We start from the raw sequence: 16,648 nt of genomic DNA, 5'->3' as shown, positions 1-16,648 counted from the left end.
GAGATGGATTTCAGATTATTAAGCCAATTCTGGCACCCCGCTAAACTGAAACCATTCCTCTATTCTCAAATTTGTCAAGTTAATTATCACTTTTTTTTTAAAAAAAATTTCAAGACATATCATCCATTTATATATTTCAGTGATTCTCTCTGGATCAAGCCCAAAAATTTAACTATATATGAAAATAATTGATTTGTTGCTTCCCATGGTCAATGGGAAGGCATTAGTTAATCCGACAAGAGAATGATTTTGGTCATGTGATCAGCTCAAAACCCAACTGAAGGTGCTCATTCACAAAATTTAAAAAAGCAACAAATACTGCTACATAAATGGAGACAGATTTTGCTGCTACTAATATATGGACGCAGAAAGGCTAAATAAATAAATAAATAAAAATGCACTGCCAATATCAATATTATCAAACATGAGAATATGGCGAAAGTTGAATGTCATATATCCACAGCTGCTGTCAATAGCAAAAAGAATGTAAAGCAATTTCCTCACTTCTAGTACAAATACTATATATAAATTGTAAATTGCAAAAGGAAAAAAATTATATATATATATATATATATATAGCAGGAAAAACAGTCTCGATAATAACCTCTCTTGTGGAACTTCTATAAAAAATTTCCCATAATGCACTTTGTGTTGAATGTCTTAAAACCAAATGTGCATTATATTATTAGCATGTAATGCTTTTTAATAAGGAGAAAGGCAACTAATTAGTTGTAGGATTTAGTTCAACTACTACTGCCTTTTCCACTTAATTAATTAAATCAAGAAGACATGATAAATTAAAATTTATACTTGGATGCTGATCTCCCACCTTAAATCTTATCGCCTTTATATATCCACAATAAAAAGAAAGAGTGCACTCCATCTTCCCTTCACCTATTATCATTTGTTTAGTGCAGTAGTGCAACTAGAAGATAATAGCTAGTAACATATATTGCCCTGTGCTCATCCTCAACTTTAATCCTGGTAATTAATTAGTGGCCGGCCTAAAGAAACAATTAAGTCACTTAGAAGGCTCTTATTATAATAAATTATTAAATTGTTTCGGATAATGTTGCCCTTAATTTATTCTCAGAGATTACCACATATATATAATGCAATCTGATGATGCAGTGCAAGTCATATACATTAATTGTTGATAAGGCATATGTACAAGTGGTGCAGCACTTCATTATTTACTGGCATTGAGTTGAGAGGCACAAGAGCCTTTTATTGGCAACGAAAGACGAATATCTAGCAATTAGTGAAGCGAATCCACTACGAAAGAAAAAGACTGGCTAAATTAAATTAAAAGCAAAGCCATGGTGGGAGATACAACAACAAATTAATTAGTTGACCTCTCTTGTCTCTTACTTGCAATATATATTCAGAAGAACAATAATAATGGTTTGATAACTTGATTGAAAAATCAGGCATTGTGAGCTTGAGGAAATTATAGAGCTTAATTAATTTGTTAGTAATGATTGTTGATTCATTTTCTTAATTAGGTGCGAGATTGATGTTTAATCAAAAGAGAGATATTTTCTGAAGACAGAAGATGGAATGCCATTTGAAGGAACATATAATAGATAACAGCAATATTGTTCATTATACACACCACAATGAAAGAAGAGGGAGAAAAGGCAGGGGGAAATTAAGGAAGATAAAAGATGAGAAACACACGTTACTAACAAGGAAAACTTGATATATATATATATATATATATATACATTTTGCAGACACTGCAGGCTGAAATTCCACTTGCTGGAGATCGACATCAGTCATGCATGTGTTAATTGGGAGCTTTGGGCCTTATTAAAAATCACAGCCAACATCATTGGATAAAGACACAGCATGATCGACACAAGAAGATGAATCAGGCATTGCTGCGAAATGAACCAATAGCCTTGACTGCACTTGCCCTCAGTATGTACTGATGATAGCCGGCAGCTATGGCCGCACCGATGAAAGGTCCCACCCAGAAGATCCACTGCACTTAGCAATCAAGGTACTATATCAATTAAATTCATTAATCATCATCATCATCACCATCATCATATATATATATGTGTGTGTGTGTGTGTGTGTGTGTGTGTGTGTGTGTGATATACATACATCAACGTGATCTGATTGGTTTGTTAACCAATACAGTAAGCTAGTTTAGTTAGGTACATGTTATGAGGTCCAGTGCTGTTTGGATGATAAATTAAGACTAGTGGATGAAGAAAAGAATTAGGAGCATGATAATAATAATAATAATAATAATAATAAGCGCAAGCAGTATCTGATCATCCCAAGCCTTGTCCTGGTTGTAGACGACAGCCGCTCCAAAGCTTCTGGCAGGGTTGATGCCGGTGCCTGTGATTGGAATGGTGGCCAGATGCACCATGAACACTGCGAACCCAATTGGAAGAGGGGCCAGCACCTACATATTAATTATCCATCAATATATTTGTTATAGTTAGATTTTTCAATAATATAATATTCCTTAATTAATTTAAACAAAGATTGAAATTAAGGAATTAAATTAGAGTTTACTGTAGTAAATAGTACTATATACATACAGGGACATGGGAGTCACGGGCGTTGCGCTTGGGGTCAGTGGCAGACAAGACGGTGTAGACAAGCACGAAGGTTCCGATGATCTCGGCGGCGAGGCCGGTGCCGCGCGAGTAACCAGTTGAGAGCTCGTTGGCACCACCACCGTAGCGCATGTAGAAGGCCTTCTGAAAGCCCTTGACGAGGCCAACACCACATATGGCACCCAAGCACTGTGCCACCATGTACAACAACGCACGGATCAATGACACCTTCCGAGATAGGAACAACCCAAACGTCACGGCCGGGTTGAGGTGCCCTCCTGTTGTTATATTATTATTATTATTATTATTATTATTATTATTTAACCTGTGAATTATATATATATATATATATATATATATATATATATATATATATATATATATATACAGTATAATTGGTTTCTTTCTTTATAAAACAGAGGAAACAGAGGAAACAAAGGCAACAGAGGCAACAGAGGCAGCGGAGGCAACAAAGGAAGAGAGATTAATGACTGACCAGAGATGCCGGCGGTGCAGTAGACTAAGATGAAGATCATACCACCAAAGGACCAAGATATGCCGAGGACGCCAACACCGCTGCATAGCGCGTCAGGGTTGCCGAGTTTGGTATCGGTTTGGTGCTTGTAACCGATAACTGTTGCGACAGTGATGTACAAGAAGAGAAGGGTGGCGATAAACTCGGCTATGACGGCACGGTAGAAGGACCATTTCCTTAACTCCTCCATATCGATGAGCGGGGCCGGTGGAGGGTCCCTGTAGTCCTTGCCTGAGTACTCGCTGCCATGTTCACGGCCACTCTCCACGTCCTTCGCCATTGTAATTAATTAATTAATTGGACCTCTTGCTAATTAAGCTGCTGCTGCTGCAAATGCTGTGCTTAAACACGTACATATATAAGTAGCTAACAACACTGGCAATGCAAGGAGAAGGTATTTATGGTGATTCTAGTTCTATTAGTGATGGTGCGATTGGGATAAATTGAATTATTAGAAGACGGAGAAAGAAAAGGGAGATAGTGGGTGGCTTTCTTAGGAGTTGTTATTTGCCGCCCCAAACCGACTAAATACACCAATTAGCCATTAGCCATTAATCTTCTCATTTCTTAGTATCTCTCCACCGCAATTTTCATTTTTTTCTTTTTAAGGTAAATGTGGATAAACAACATATAGTGTAGTTCTCAGTGGCTTTTAACGAAAATGTCATCCTAACCTATCCTTCCAATAAATATTTTTAATAAATTGTGATTTATTCATTTATGTTTTTTTATAAAAAAAATTATCCTAATATGTTGCTCCAGAACATACTACTCTGTATGTGTGTCTATATTGATAAACATGTGGACAAACCCATAATTTAATGAGAGAATAATAAAATAACACTATTATAATAATCTAGCGATAAAATATTTATATATATTTGTCTAGTCATAAAAGCACAAAAAAATTGATTGAAAATATTTTTTTATATTTTCATATATTTATCTATCAAACATTTAAATCAGTATTTTCATTGTCTTATTAATATATATAAGTCATAATCTTTAATTTATAGTTACTTTATTTTTAATAGTTGGAGTGGATAATGGATAAACTGGTCGTCAAACGGACAAGCAAGTTCATAAAAGGTCCAATTAGCTGGCTAATAAAGTTTGCCATCCCCTGATCGACCAAGTAGCTATTCTGACATGCCTATAGACCACCTAATGCATAGAACAATCAATCACTTGCTAAATTCTAAAATGTGATGCATTATATTGCAATATATGATTATAATTAGCCACAGCACTGTACATGATGTGCTAACTAATTAACAAAGAAACAGCTCCATCCACATCAGTGTAATGTTATATTTAAATTAATGGAAGTTTGTAGCCAAAGGAACCTCATAATCCTGACGTTAGGGGTGAGTAATTAATTATTGAGTTGTGTAAGTTTTTTCTCATTTAATCATTCTACAAAAAGGACAGTGTGAATTATTTAAGCGGCCTTGTCTCCTTAGTCATGGGCCAGGTGAATTAGGCCCAACATACATTTAAGCGTGCATACCCACGTACAGCCTGGCCTGTTAATATAATTCATGCTCTGTGAACTGTTTCATTACCATTAATAACGAACCGTATCATTCAAAAATAAAGAAGAAAAGAAATTGAGATGCACCTACATTTTAATTAACGAGAGCAGCTTGACTAAATTACCCATTTACAGAGAAAGGAACATTCTTGTGATTCATGGATTGACGAAGAAGGTTGTTGGATCATATATACTGTATGAAAGGCAGAGGCATTAATTGGTGGTTGGTTATGCGTGTCATTGAAGAGCCACGGAAAATAATGAAAAGGGAGATGGAGAGCGTGACATACTTTAGTGTAGTTTTTGGGGGAATGCATTCATTTATCTCAGCATGCGCTTGCTCTTTGTAATAATGCTCCCATAGGATGAAAAAGGAGTGGTGGCGGCCGCAATATATATATATATATATATATATATATATACTTATTACACACACATATATTTCTATCAACTTAAATGTCATGGATAGGATCATGCCCATTACCTTTGCTGATTTAAGAAGCGAGCGCCAGTATTTTTTTTTTTTTCTTGAATCTTTTAATTAAAGAGCTTCTAAGATGTTAAAATGGATCTCCAGTATTGCAAACATGTGCATCATTCTGTCTGCCTCTTTCAGCAGTTACTATATAGTATCTGATCCCCACCCCAAACCCAAAGAAATATTGCATGGCAAGCAACCACCTTGCCCTCAACTTCACACACACACACATATACACACATAAATACATAAATTGCTATCCAAACCAAGACAAGAAGAAATTGGAAGAACACAACAGCAAGATGAGCTTCAATGCAGAGACTCTGGCCTTCCTCTCCGCCCTCCTTTTCCTAACAGTTGTACTCTCTTATGCTCACGACGATGATCAGCAGCAGCAACGACGGTGGTCTCCATTGCAATCCCGAGCACCTCATGGGCTCGCATTTGAGAGCCCCATGTCCTTCTCTCCATCTGCGTTCGAGTTCTTCCACCCTAGACCAGCAGCTGGTGCAAAGACAGCCAATGCACCATTGCCTTTATCAATGGCGAGAGCTGATAGAGTGGTCGAGAGCGCATGGGCCACTCCAGAGAGCAGTGGTGGTATCAGGGGTGGGGCTGCTGGTGCCGTGGTTGTCACCGTGATTGGTGTCGCATGCGTTGTGCTGGTGGCCATCGGGACCTCTTACTATTTCCTCGTCATCAAGCGCAACAGCAAGAGAGCAAGCACCTTGATCCAATTCCACTCTCACGTCTGACTTATTTCCTTATTTTTCTCACTGCACTCCACTCCACTCCACTCCACTCCACGCCATCATCAGGATGAAATCAGCTGGTTACTAGTTACCAACATGTTATCATTTCTTATTAACCTTTTGGATTAGTTAATGATGTAACCACTGCTCGATCCAAGTGTTTCAATTGAGGACTTGCTTTTAAGTAAATCTTGTTAAAATGATATATTTTTGTTGTTGTTGTTGTTAGCTAATTTACTCTGCTGTTGGAATATTCTAATAAGACAACCACCAAAGTTGTAAATTTTTAAAATAAAATTATACTTAACTGTTAAAAAAAATAGGGAAGAAGAATATCCAAAAGGAAGGCCAGAACCTGAAGGAGGTAACTAACTACACGCAATACCAAGGAAGATATTTAAAGATAAACAAGAAGGATTGTAACTTGAACTACGAATTTAGCTTTGCTTAAATTCAACTTCACAATTATCATGCCTTTTCATACTTGTTTGTTTATAAGCCTTTTTCTCTGTAATGATTGCAAATGAACTAACCCCTTTAGTCCCACATCGGCTATGAGATGGACCCATTGTGTACATATAAATGGGGGGGCAATATTCCCTACTAAACCGATTTTTTGGAGTCCGCTCTCCCCTCCACTTGTGTGCATTACATTGGTGCTTTCGTTGAGAGTCGATGTGGGGCACGATTATCTGGCATCTGCAAACATAAAAAGGAAACTATTACATGACTTACATGGTACGAGGGTTGTGAAACTTTCAGTAAAAAGTTCAATCAAAGAAGAGCTGTTGCATCCTTCCTTCCTATTGGACTCTCAAATTATAGGTTTTGATTTGAGTCGATAGACATTGTCACCACTGTCTGCGGTGTACCACCGAGCTCTACCATGAATTGGAATTTTTGTTCTAATTGGCCAGCTCCAGCACCACAAATATTTTGGAGATCCATTCCATTTGTGAGTTGTGATGCCTTTTCACTATTCTTTTATCCCGTTTTGCATACAAAGAGGCAAATGAGTAGATGCAGGAGCTGCTAAGAGAGGCCACTCATGAACAGAATTCCGACAAAACCAAACACCATCAAGGCGTTCCTAACAGGCACTTTCCACATCGTCTTGGATACGCCAATGCTGCACCATCACAGATTGCAATGACATCCTATGTTCATACTGTAATGATTGCAAATGAACTAACCCCTTTAGTCTCACATCGGCTATGAGATGAACCCATTATGTGCATATAAGTGGGGGGCAACCTTCCTTACTAAGCCGGTCTTTTGGGGTCCGCTCTCCCCTCCACTTGTATGCATAACATTTGGTGCTTTCATTGAGAGTCGATGTGGAGCACGACTCGTCAGGTTTGGTCGGGTCTGCTGCCACGAGAGGGTTCGACCGGGGAGGGTTCGACCAGTCGATCGGGCTGCTACTGGGGTCCGAGTGAAAGTGCTCAGAGTGAAATCTTGTTGGTCAATCGTCCAGGATTAACCGGGATCGACGAGGGACGTCGATGACTTGATCGGTGGGGAGTAATGTAATGATCTGAAATGAACTAACCCCTTTAGTCTCACATCGGCTATGAGATGGACCCGTTGTGTGCATATAAGTGGGGGGCAACCTTCCCTACTAGGCCGGTCTTTTGGGATCCGCTCTCCCCTCCACTTGTATGCATAACACATACAATCACAAGTCAGGCCAAGAGATACAACACATGATTTTCACAGACATGCACCACTATGTGCCAAGGCAAAAAGGCAACCAGAGAAAAAAAAAAAAAATCATATTTGCATATCATATCATGCTTCTCTGTAGATTTATTGTCACACGCTCCATTGCTTCAAATGTATTAACGCCGTAATATGTTGTGGGTAAAAACTGCACTGCATTCACAAACTTGAAGTAAAATTCCAATAAGAAGATTGTTCCAACAAAGATTCAGGTAACACAAGAAACAGGACCATGAGAATCTCAGAAATGGAGCACAATGGTTGTTGCTTAAGTTTATTGACTGCTAAATTTTTTTTACCAACCACGCGAGCCAAGATATGCAATTACAGGCCTAAATGTCTCATCAACTGCCTTATTCCATAGATGTGGAAGATCTGGAAATAACTTCTTTCCATATGCTGCCTCTTTAACCTGCATGAATGACATTGAAGATTACTCTTAAATAAGAAACGGCTAAGTGAGAAGGCTAAACACAACCGATGCATAGGCAGTATTGGAATGAAGAAGATACTTATGGATAGAGCTGATATTGGAAATACATTATATACCAAAAACTGGTGCTAGGGATCACACAGCTTTTCTACAGCACAGTTGAGATATGAATTGTCACAAACTTTCCATAAATAAAAAGATACTTCAAATTTGCTCTAGATATTTGCTAATCCAAGGCATTGAGCTCCTGCCTTTTATCCTACCTCATTCTACTAAGATTCAGTTTATGACCAATGCCACCCAACCATCATACATGGCTAATACTATCTATCTTGGGCAGTGTTCAAACCAATTCAACAACATCAAATTTTTAGGTATAGAAGCTAAAATAACTTGGCATATGTTACTTTTAGTTTGGGGAGGATAGTAGAAAGGGCATGCTTTTGGCCTCTAGTCAGGATGTGGGTATAATAACTAGGCTAAGTTGGCAAAGTTAAGCAACATCTGCAGAGTAAAGAGAGTATTTGTGACAGAAATCAGAGTTTAGTGAATTCATGAGTGTGTAACAATATAAACAAAAGATGAATATCCATGCTGCTATCGTTGCCTTTGGTAGGTGGAGGCTAAGTGAAATCCATTAGGGCCATTACCTATTTTCTGGTTTTGGTCCAGTTAAACAGCAAGTTCACAACAGCAATGTGAACAAAAAATCATGAAACCCATCTCAATGAGGGCAACAGGTGCCAGAATAAAGACCAACAAGCAGTGCAGAGCGGGTGTTATCCATGGAACACATAAAACAAAACATACTAGCATAATATAGAAAAAATGTTTTACTTACTTTTGTCTCATTAAGCTCATGTTGGTTTGGGAATCACAAAATCAGGAAGTGAGGGTCGTACCAACTGAAAATCTAAGAGTGTCATAGTTTTCTCTATCAAAAAATCTCAGGGTAGGTTAGTATTAAGGGAAAATGGAAGAATAAGAAGCAAAATTTTACAATGCATTCTCTTTGCTTGCTTACTAATATCATTTTCTTCATCAAATCAAACACGAGAATGAGTAGTCCCTGCCTTTTCTCTTTCCTATCATCCCATTTTCCTTGGCTCAAAAATAACAAATCCTTCGTATTTACAACAAGTCCAGCCTCAAATTATCTAAATTACAAACACCATGCAATCTGCCCATACCACTTACTCAACATTTGCATAAAAAAAGTAGCAACTGGCACTACATGATGTCTGATTGCAATATTATGATTGTGATGTTTATATATTCATTTCATCTGAATAGGCATCATATCATCAAAGTTGGTTCCATTGCAATCAAAACAAGAACACCTCGGAGATGGAGAAAAATAAAAAGAATGCAAAAAAATCAAGAATGTTTTCCATCCAACCTAGCAAAACTGATTTGCAAACACAAATTTGTTATGTTATAGAAACTAGATACGAGAAAGCAGTGAAGTGGTGGCAAAGAAGAAGGCACATCGAAATATGTCTGACCTCGTGATGGGATGTGTTTGTAGTGATGGATTTGTATATGCCCATGCGCTGATCGAATATTGCGGCTCCAACGAAGACACTGCCCAGCGCAGCGCCTAGGAGACGCTCCTACAATAAACAAACAAAACAGGACCATCTGATAAGAAGATCATCGAAGTCGACTCAATAGCTTAAATCCTTGACCAAAAAGCCCTAAAAACGTATGGAAAAATCAAAAACATAGTAATATTGTTCGTTAGATTATCGTACCTGAGCCAATATGCTAATCATTGCCGCGGATTTATAGTTCCTCTTCACAGCCGGCAGCAGAATCCTTTCCCTTTCCCTTTCCCTTTCCCTTTCTTCCTCGGCTCTCCTGGTTCACCGGGAGACCTCCGTGGATAAAACCGGCATTATATATTCATATGACAAGGGGGATTTGCTGTCTTTCCTGTTACAGCGCACACTATGACCAATATTTTATAATTTACTGAAATTAAAATGACATATTTTACCTTTTTTCTATTAATTACCCTTTTTAATCTAGGAATTAATTCTAAAATTAATATCATAGATAAATTTTTAAGTTGATCCTGAATCCCTGATCGTTTTCTAAAATTTATAAGTTTTATCATAGAAAATTTTTAAATTAATCATCCTTGAAATGAGAGAGCTGATTTTCTTTTGTTTTTTTTTTTCTCATATTTTTTAAAAAATTATAAAATTTCTTGATAGTTGTCGACCTTAAAATTTTTTAAAATCTTAATTCTAGTATTGAAAGTAAAATTAAAATGTCAAATGCCTATTAGTAATCAACAAAGGTTAGTAGCTGGACTCATGAACCTCTAGGTTTACTTTCTTCACAAGCTTAATGCATTTCTGTTTATTAGTGCATGAAAGCATACTATTTTTAACAAACATATTTTTATCGAGATCTATAATAATAATAATAATAATAATAAGTAGAACACTCTGATTTATCTAACATGATTATTATAAAGTAGTTCACTTCACCATTAAGTAGCACTTTATATAATTTCTTTTATATAAAAATAGATAAATTACGATTCATTAAACAGAGAAAGATAAATATTACAAAATATTGAGATTAAAGTAAAAAGTGTAGGAAACACATGAACACAAACAGGAAGGAAAGGATCAGCCAGATTCGAGAGCGAGAAATCAGGAAAGCAAAGAAGATGAACAAGGAGAAAGAAGTGGCTGGTGTCACTCCGAAAGACCAGGTCCATGCCATCTATCAATCCATTCTCCACCATTCATTCATTCATTCATTCATTGCACTCTCGATTTTCATCTATTCGATAACCATTCGCCATCCTTTGATCATGTTACTTTCCTGTGTTTCTGAGTCAATGATGATCTATTAGATGACAGAGTGTGTGTGTATGTTGTGTTGTGGGTATAGTTGTTGTCATCCATCCATTGACGCTGGATTTGCTTGATTTCCGACGTGTTGGTAAGGCAATCCCGTGCCAAAAATTTATGCAAAGAATTTATTACTGGTTACTGGTTCGTGTAGTTGGTATTGCTAATTTCTCCAAAAACAATTGCGGAGATGGATGAGTTTTTTGATGGCCTGGACTGTAGATTGAGAGTGTCAGGCATGGTGGCCGACTCCATCATGCTGGGGATTGTGAACTCCGCCATGGAAACTGCTTTTGAAAAGAGCTGCTCCAAAGAAGGGGATCTTGAGCGCTTGAATGAGAAGTCTCGATTTTGTGAGTTGGCCATAATGCAGCTCGAGTGGTGCTTGAAGTATGTGCAGGAAGAGATGGATAGTTACATCGTGGAGAGTTGTCGTGAACGTGAGAAGCTGCTGTCTGAATTGTTAGAGACCCGGGACCGGCTCCACAACAGACTCCAGGAGACTGAGCTTGTCATTGCTCAAATGGACGGAGAGTTGATCAAGATGAAGTCAAATGACTTGAGGCTTAGATTAGCTTTGGAAATGAAGGATGACGAGTTGCGTTCTCTGCAGGCAGCTCTTGATCTTGAAAGAACCATCAATGTGAGGGGGCATTCATTCCATCCTTGCCACACTTACACTAGTAAGGATATCAGGCCATTTGATGAGCTCAGTGAATTGAGAACCTCCACTGAACGACATTTGCAGAGAATCAGAGGCAAATTGGAAGACGGACAGCAACATCTGACCGACCTGTTGCGGAAATTCAGTCTTTCTCTTTCAGATATTAAGAAGCCATCTTATAGTTTCAACGTGAGGGAGAAGGGACTAACTTCGGATGCTTGCAAATTATTGTTACAAGAAAATGGAGTCGTTGATTTGGAGAGAGCAATGCCGGAATACTGCCATCGTCGTTTGATGAGAAAACTAAATAGAGAACTAGGGGAGATTGCTGTAGATATTAACATGCTTAACAAGAAACTTGACCACTCCTTTGAAATGATGGGCCGTTCTATGTTCTTACTTAAAACTGCTTTGGATGAGCAGCAATTGGAGTATAACATTGAGAAAGAAGCATTCGAGGTTATCGTCAGGAATTTCATATTGGATCTCCAGTGTGATTCAGGAAAGAATGCTGCCACAAAGAATTTTGCTGCTGTCGTCCCAGATGAGAGCTGGTCTGCTTTCATGGGAGAGATCAAAAAGTTGCACAGTGAACTGGAATTGTTGATCAATTTGAAGGACACAAAGTCAAAGGTGCATGGTGGGTTCGATGTCAGACTATCTCCTTCTCCTACCTCTGGAATCTGTACAGCTATTAAAGACAAACCTGACTGTGAAAAAACACTGCAAGGCAGTTCTTGTGGACTTCCAAAGCCAGCTGATGACAGTGACTGTGTGGCAGATAACAATGGGACTCTACATGATGTTTTTACGCAGGCACACGAATTGGTCAGTGAGGAGAACCTATCAAAAGAAAACAACTCTGGGCAATCTGTTGCTGCGATAGTAAGAAGCCACGAACAACGCATTATACGACAAAAAAGTGAAGAGCTCAAATGGCCGAAGGTGGAACTTACTAGAGAGAAGCTCACCAGTACACACAAGGATAAAGATCTTGATTCTGTTCAGAAATTGATCTCCAGTGTCATCTCAAGACTGCAGATTATTATGAAAGAAAATGTTAAACTTGTTGCCGGTTCTGATGCCTGTATGCCAGGTTATGGAGGGGAAATGAACTCTATTCAAGATGATTATATATCACAGCCTGAATCACTGGAGAAGGGGTCAAAGATCACTGAGACTACGAGTGAAATCCCTGTGGAATTGGGAGGTCAGGGATGTTGCCATGCGTCAAGTGGTGTGTGTTGTGATGATGTTAGGAACATAAAACAAGAGAAGAATGATTGGGACTTTGAAGTGATGATATTGGAGGAGATCTATGCAATTCTTTTTGTAGGACTATTGAATAGACTTCACCTTGAATTCTTCAATTGTGATTCAGAGACCTTTATAACGGAAGATACACAGCTCACTATCTTCAAAGAGATAATCAAGGAATGCAGTCTCTATAGAGAAACTTGTTGCATTGAGAGACTTGTCAGTGCTGCCGTGGACCATATAGTTTTCAGTGAGATTGTTAAAGATATCAAATGCACTATACGTTCAGCTTTCAGAGACATCCATGGGAAAGTCGTCCCCGCCAGTGACTACCTGACTGATGGCCTGATCATCCATGATAAAAAGGTGGTCCCAAGCCTAGAATTTGTGTTTCTATCTAAAAATTCTAAAATACCTGAAGAATGTTCAGAGTTAATGGAATACCCTATACCCAATAGCCCCGTCGTGATTGAAGATAATGTGCTTAGCCAGATTAATCAAGAACTAGGAAGGGGCACACAAAAGAAAGTTCATGGTAATAGGCAGCTCCATGAATTGTCCTCTAGTTCTGTATTACTTGATAATATACAAGGAATTCATGATCAGACCACTTCAACAGGGGCCTTTATCCAGAGGGAGTTCTCCCAATTCAAACCTAAAATATTCGGAGAAAGCATGCCAGAAGAGTTGCAATCCTCTCTATTGCCTTTTCTTAAGCTTTCACAACTTATCACAGATTTGGAGCTCATTGCATCTGAGAAAATAAGAAAAAATACTTCAAGGTATCCTAATATTTTAAAACTGTTCCTGGTCATAGATTGTCGATTTATTTTGTAATCTTGATGTCGTCAACACATTACACAACCATTTACCTTGTGTTGGTGCATTATCTAACAGTTTTTCTTCTGCTTTCACATGCCCTTTAAACTTATGGTTCTTAATAGCTGCTTTGATGCTTCATTTTTTTTCCTGCCTGCTTTCTATGATGGTAAAGACAGTATTCTGGTATGGCAGGAGTTTCAATTCTGCATGAGGCCATAAAATAAACAATATTTAATTTTTAAAATCCCTTTACAGGTTGGTAGATTTGAATTGCCAATTAAATTGCCTTTCCGATGAAATAATGTCCATCAAGAAGAAGGAATTATTATACAAGACAGCTTTCACAAGACGCTGTTATGACTTGCAAATAGCTGAAGTAGAGGTTAGAACATGTTTTATGGTTATGAGCTTGGAATAAATCTGTTTTATTATTTATATTTCTGTCTTACTAGTTTGCTAATCCTATGGTTGGTAGATAGTCTCAAAGCTTCTAGGTCATGAGAATGAACCATGCCATTAATTACTCTATCTGCACATTGTTCTATTTCTTGGTAATCTAAAATTTCACCCTTATTCTAAAGCAAGAGATCAGGAGAACTTTTGTTACACCTTGTTTTAAAGCAAATATGGAGTTATGATAGTTGTTGCATGCTGCATGCCTCTCACATGGATGGCATGAAGAAACTTTGAATATTTGCTACACCTTGTTTTAAGCTTTCTGTATTATTTATGACATGGTTCTCCTTTTTTCTTTTTTTTTTAAAAAATCTCTCTTTTCTTTTTCTGTTTAGGTTGATCTGTTAGGTGATGAAGTGGACCTTCTGGTTGGTCTTCTTGAGAAGATATATGTTGCACTGGATCACTACTCACCAGTTTTACATAACTATTTTGGGGTATGCCCGATTGCCATGTCTTCTCAGCTGATATCATTTCCCCAGAATCAGAACATATCATTTTCTTAGAATCAGAACATATTATAGTTGAGTGAAAACCTATCAATCCCAGCTATTTATTGAGCAGGCACTTCATCAAAATCAAAAGATTCTTGATCAACATCACGTGCACATTTTTTATAATTGAAACCCTCACTCTGATTTGTTCATTAATTAATAACTGAGCAGAAACTTTAAAATGTTATGTTGGTTTCTGAAGTATAGTTTTGAGTGGAGCTTGAGAAGGATTCTCTAGTCATTGGATTGTGTTGTTGGTTTTCCAGATAATGGATGTGATCAGATTAATACATGATGCATTAAGTGGAGAAATTGCTTGTACATCATTATAGTAAGCTTCTCTTCCTTAAATGTCTTCATTTCTGTCCATGAACATTTCTTTGCCCTTTCAAATTTTAAAGCAAGTATGAATTTCTTACCTGCTTCTATTTTGCTTCAATATGACTATGATGGCATTGTAGACCTTGACAATTTTGAAATGGCTTGCTCAGGTGCTGCTTCAAAGTTTTTTCTTGTTGATATGAGATTCCAACTTTTGACAGTTATATTGTTTGCTGATACAGGATTTTATCCTAGTCTTAACCATCTTTGCATCTAGATAGTAGTTGGCTGCTGACAATGGCATTGAACTCCTGAAGTGCAATCAGTTTTGCTCCTGACAGCCACTGTGAAAGATATTACATTATGGGTTCATTCCATACCAGGTGTTGCACTGAGTTAAGGTTCTAGAAGTCTGTCAACTTTGGGCAGGTTGATCTGAAACTCTCTACCGAGAGGGCTTGTTCTGTGGTTCAATGTGTTTAACATCTCTAGCCGCTGGCTCCTCTGAGCACTGCATGACCTTTGCAGGCTATTGAGAAGAGACTTCAAACTAGGACACTACCAAATAACAGATAACTAAAGATTAGGAGGTGTCCCCAATCTGTTCCTCCTTATATAGTAAAGCTCTTCTGGCCTGGGGAAAGAAGCACCAAGAAACTAAGGTCCAATGCTTCTTATTGCAGAAATGACACTATTCAAATGTCGTTCAACTATGGCAGTTGCCCAAACTGTGGGAAGTCAATAAAAAAGATAGCCAGTACTGCCAATTTGTTAGAGTACTGCATACAGGATTGCTAGTTTCATTTTATTGGCACTATAAATTGTACCAGATTGAAGCACTGGAATTCACAATGTTTTTCATTTGAAGGACCACTAATGATTTTTATCATCATTCTTAATATTTTGACCATCAATTTCTCTTATCCTTAGTTGCTTGGATTTTACAAGAACTGTTTATTTGGGTAGCAGGCAAGAGGCCGTCAATTATGGATCTGGCGTTAAAACTGCATGGGTTAGTGATTGTGAATTATATATATATATATATATATATATATATATATATATTTGACCCATCATTTTCCTGGGCCGAAGTATTGGGATCCTTGTAAGGGGTACAAGTGATTGTAATTTTTGCAAGTGAAATTCTGATCAATGATTTTGTGGTCTTAAAGTTGAATGTGTTTTGAGTAAACAATTATTTTTAGTTTCTGATAAAATAGTTTTCTGTAAGCAAATGACTTGCAGGAAGTGTAGTGGCCTAGTGGGGGTCTTCTACCGTGCTTTTGATAGCAATTGCCACATGTTGAGAATTTATAAAGCTATCTAGTCTAACTAGTTTTGGATCTGATGTTCAAAAGTCTAGCTTTTAGCTCTTGCTGATTAATTCAGCAAGCAGGGACGTTCAATAGAGAAACAAAACAAAACACAATAAATTAAAATAAAAAGTGACAAGTCAAAGGCATCTTAATTTGCAATCCATGGCTTGAGAACACTATAAACTTTATCACCATGTGGCAACCTGCGGATCTGCTGCGTTTGTTGGGTCATGCAAAGCCAAATGTGCTCTTGGAGCCTAAGCCTTAACTGGTTCTTCATTCCATTTCCATGATGAAATAAATGCTCAGCGAGTTGCCAGTGTGTATATAATTAATACAAAAGGTCGGTGCATGGCCTCATTACATTGTTCTCAGGTTGCTACTCAATAACATGGAGAATTTTAACACGCACGTT

The 16,648-nt window shown here is 37.8% G+C and overlaps 4 protein-coding genes across 8 annotated transcripts; 2 read left to right on the top strand and 2 right to left on the bottom strand.

The window, feature by feature from the left end:
• Positions 1-1,736: 1,736 nt before the first annotated feature.
• LOC120270698 (aquaporin PIP2-4-like) lies at positions 1,737-3,619 on the bottom strand. The gene is made up of 4 exons (XM_039277774.1): positions 3,076-3,619; positions 2,562-2,857; positions 2,273-2,422; positions 1,737-1,987 (listed from the first exon to the last, which is right to left on the bottom strand). Exons 1-4 carry the CDS (start codon positions 3,392-3,394, stop codon positions 1,874-1,876), a joined length of 879 nt encoding a protein of 292 aa, XP_039133708.1. The 5' UTR covers positions 3,395-3,619; the 3' UTR covers positions 1,737-1,873.
• Positions 3,620-5,253: 1,634 nt separating this feature from the next.
• LOC120278607 lies at positions 5,254-6,121 on the top strand. Its single transcript, XM_039285352.1, has one exon. It carries the CDS (start codon positions 5,315-5,317, stop codon positions 5,879-5,881), a length of 567 nt encoding a protein of 188 aa, XP_039141286.1. The 5' UTR covers positions 5,254-5,314; the 3' UTR covers positions 5,882-6,121.
• A 1,617-nt stretch (positions 6,122-7,738) lies between these two features.
• Positions 7,739-9,947, bottom strand: LOC120270775. The gene is made up of 3 exons (XM_039277846.1): positions 9,788-9,947; positions 9,539-9,646; positions 7,739-8,012 (listed from the first exon to the last, which is right to left on the bottom strand). The coding sequence occupies exons 1-3, from the start codon at positions 9,806-9,808 to the stop codon at positions 7,896-7,898; spliced, it is 246 nt and encodes an 81-aa protein (XP_039133780.1). The 5' UTR covers positions 9,809-9,947; the 3' UTR covers positions 7,739-7,895.
• A 702-nt stretch (positions 9,948-10,649) lies between these two features.
• On the top strand, positions 10,650-15,831 carry LOC120276843 (WPP domain-associated protein-like). 5 transcript variants are annotated; one of them, XM_039283584.1, is made up of 6 exons: positions 10,650-13,606; positions 13,902-14,028; positions 14,438-14,539; positions 14,863-14,927; positions 15,058-15,087; positions 15,160-15,831. In XM_039283584.1, coding segments are annotated over exons 1-5 (2,808 nt in total). In that variant the 5' UTR covers positions 10,650-11,093; the 3' UTR covers positions 15,059-15,087; positions 15,160-15,831. The 5 variants fall into 5 exon arrangements, with proteins under 5 accessions (XP_039139518.1, XP_039139507.1, XP_039139514.1 ...); XM_039283573.1 differs by lacking the exon at positions 15,058-15,087; XM_039283580.1 differs by having other exon boundaries at positions 15,058-15,831.
• The last annotated feature ends 817 nt before the right edge of the window (positions 15,832-16,648 follow it).

Source organism: Dioscorea cayenensis, chromosome 2, assembly GCF_009730915.1.
Source record: "Dioscorea cayenensis subsp. rotundata cultivar TDr96_F1 chromosome 2, TDr96_F1_v2_PseudoChromosome.rev07_lg8_w22 25.fasta, whole genome shotgun sequence".
In the NCBI taxonomy this organism is placed as follows: domain Eukaryota; kingdom Viridiplantae; phylum Streptophyta; class Magnoliopsida; order Dioscoreales; family Dioscoreaceae; genus Dioscorea; species Dioscorea cayenensis.
The sequence above is the reverse complement of the archived record's forward strand: the minus strand, read 5'-3'. Positions and strand labels throughout refer to the sequence as shown.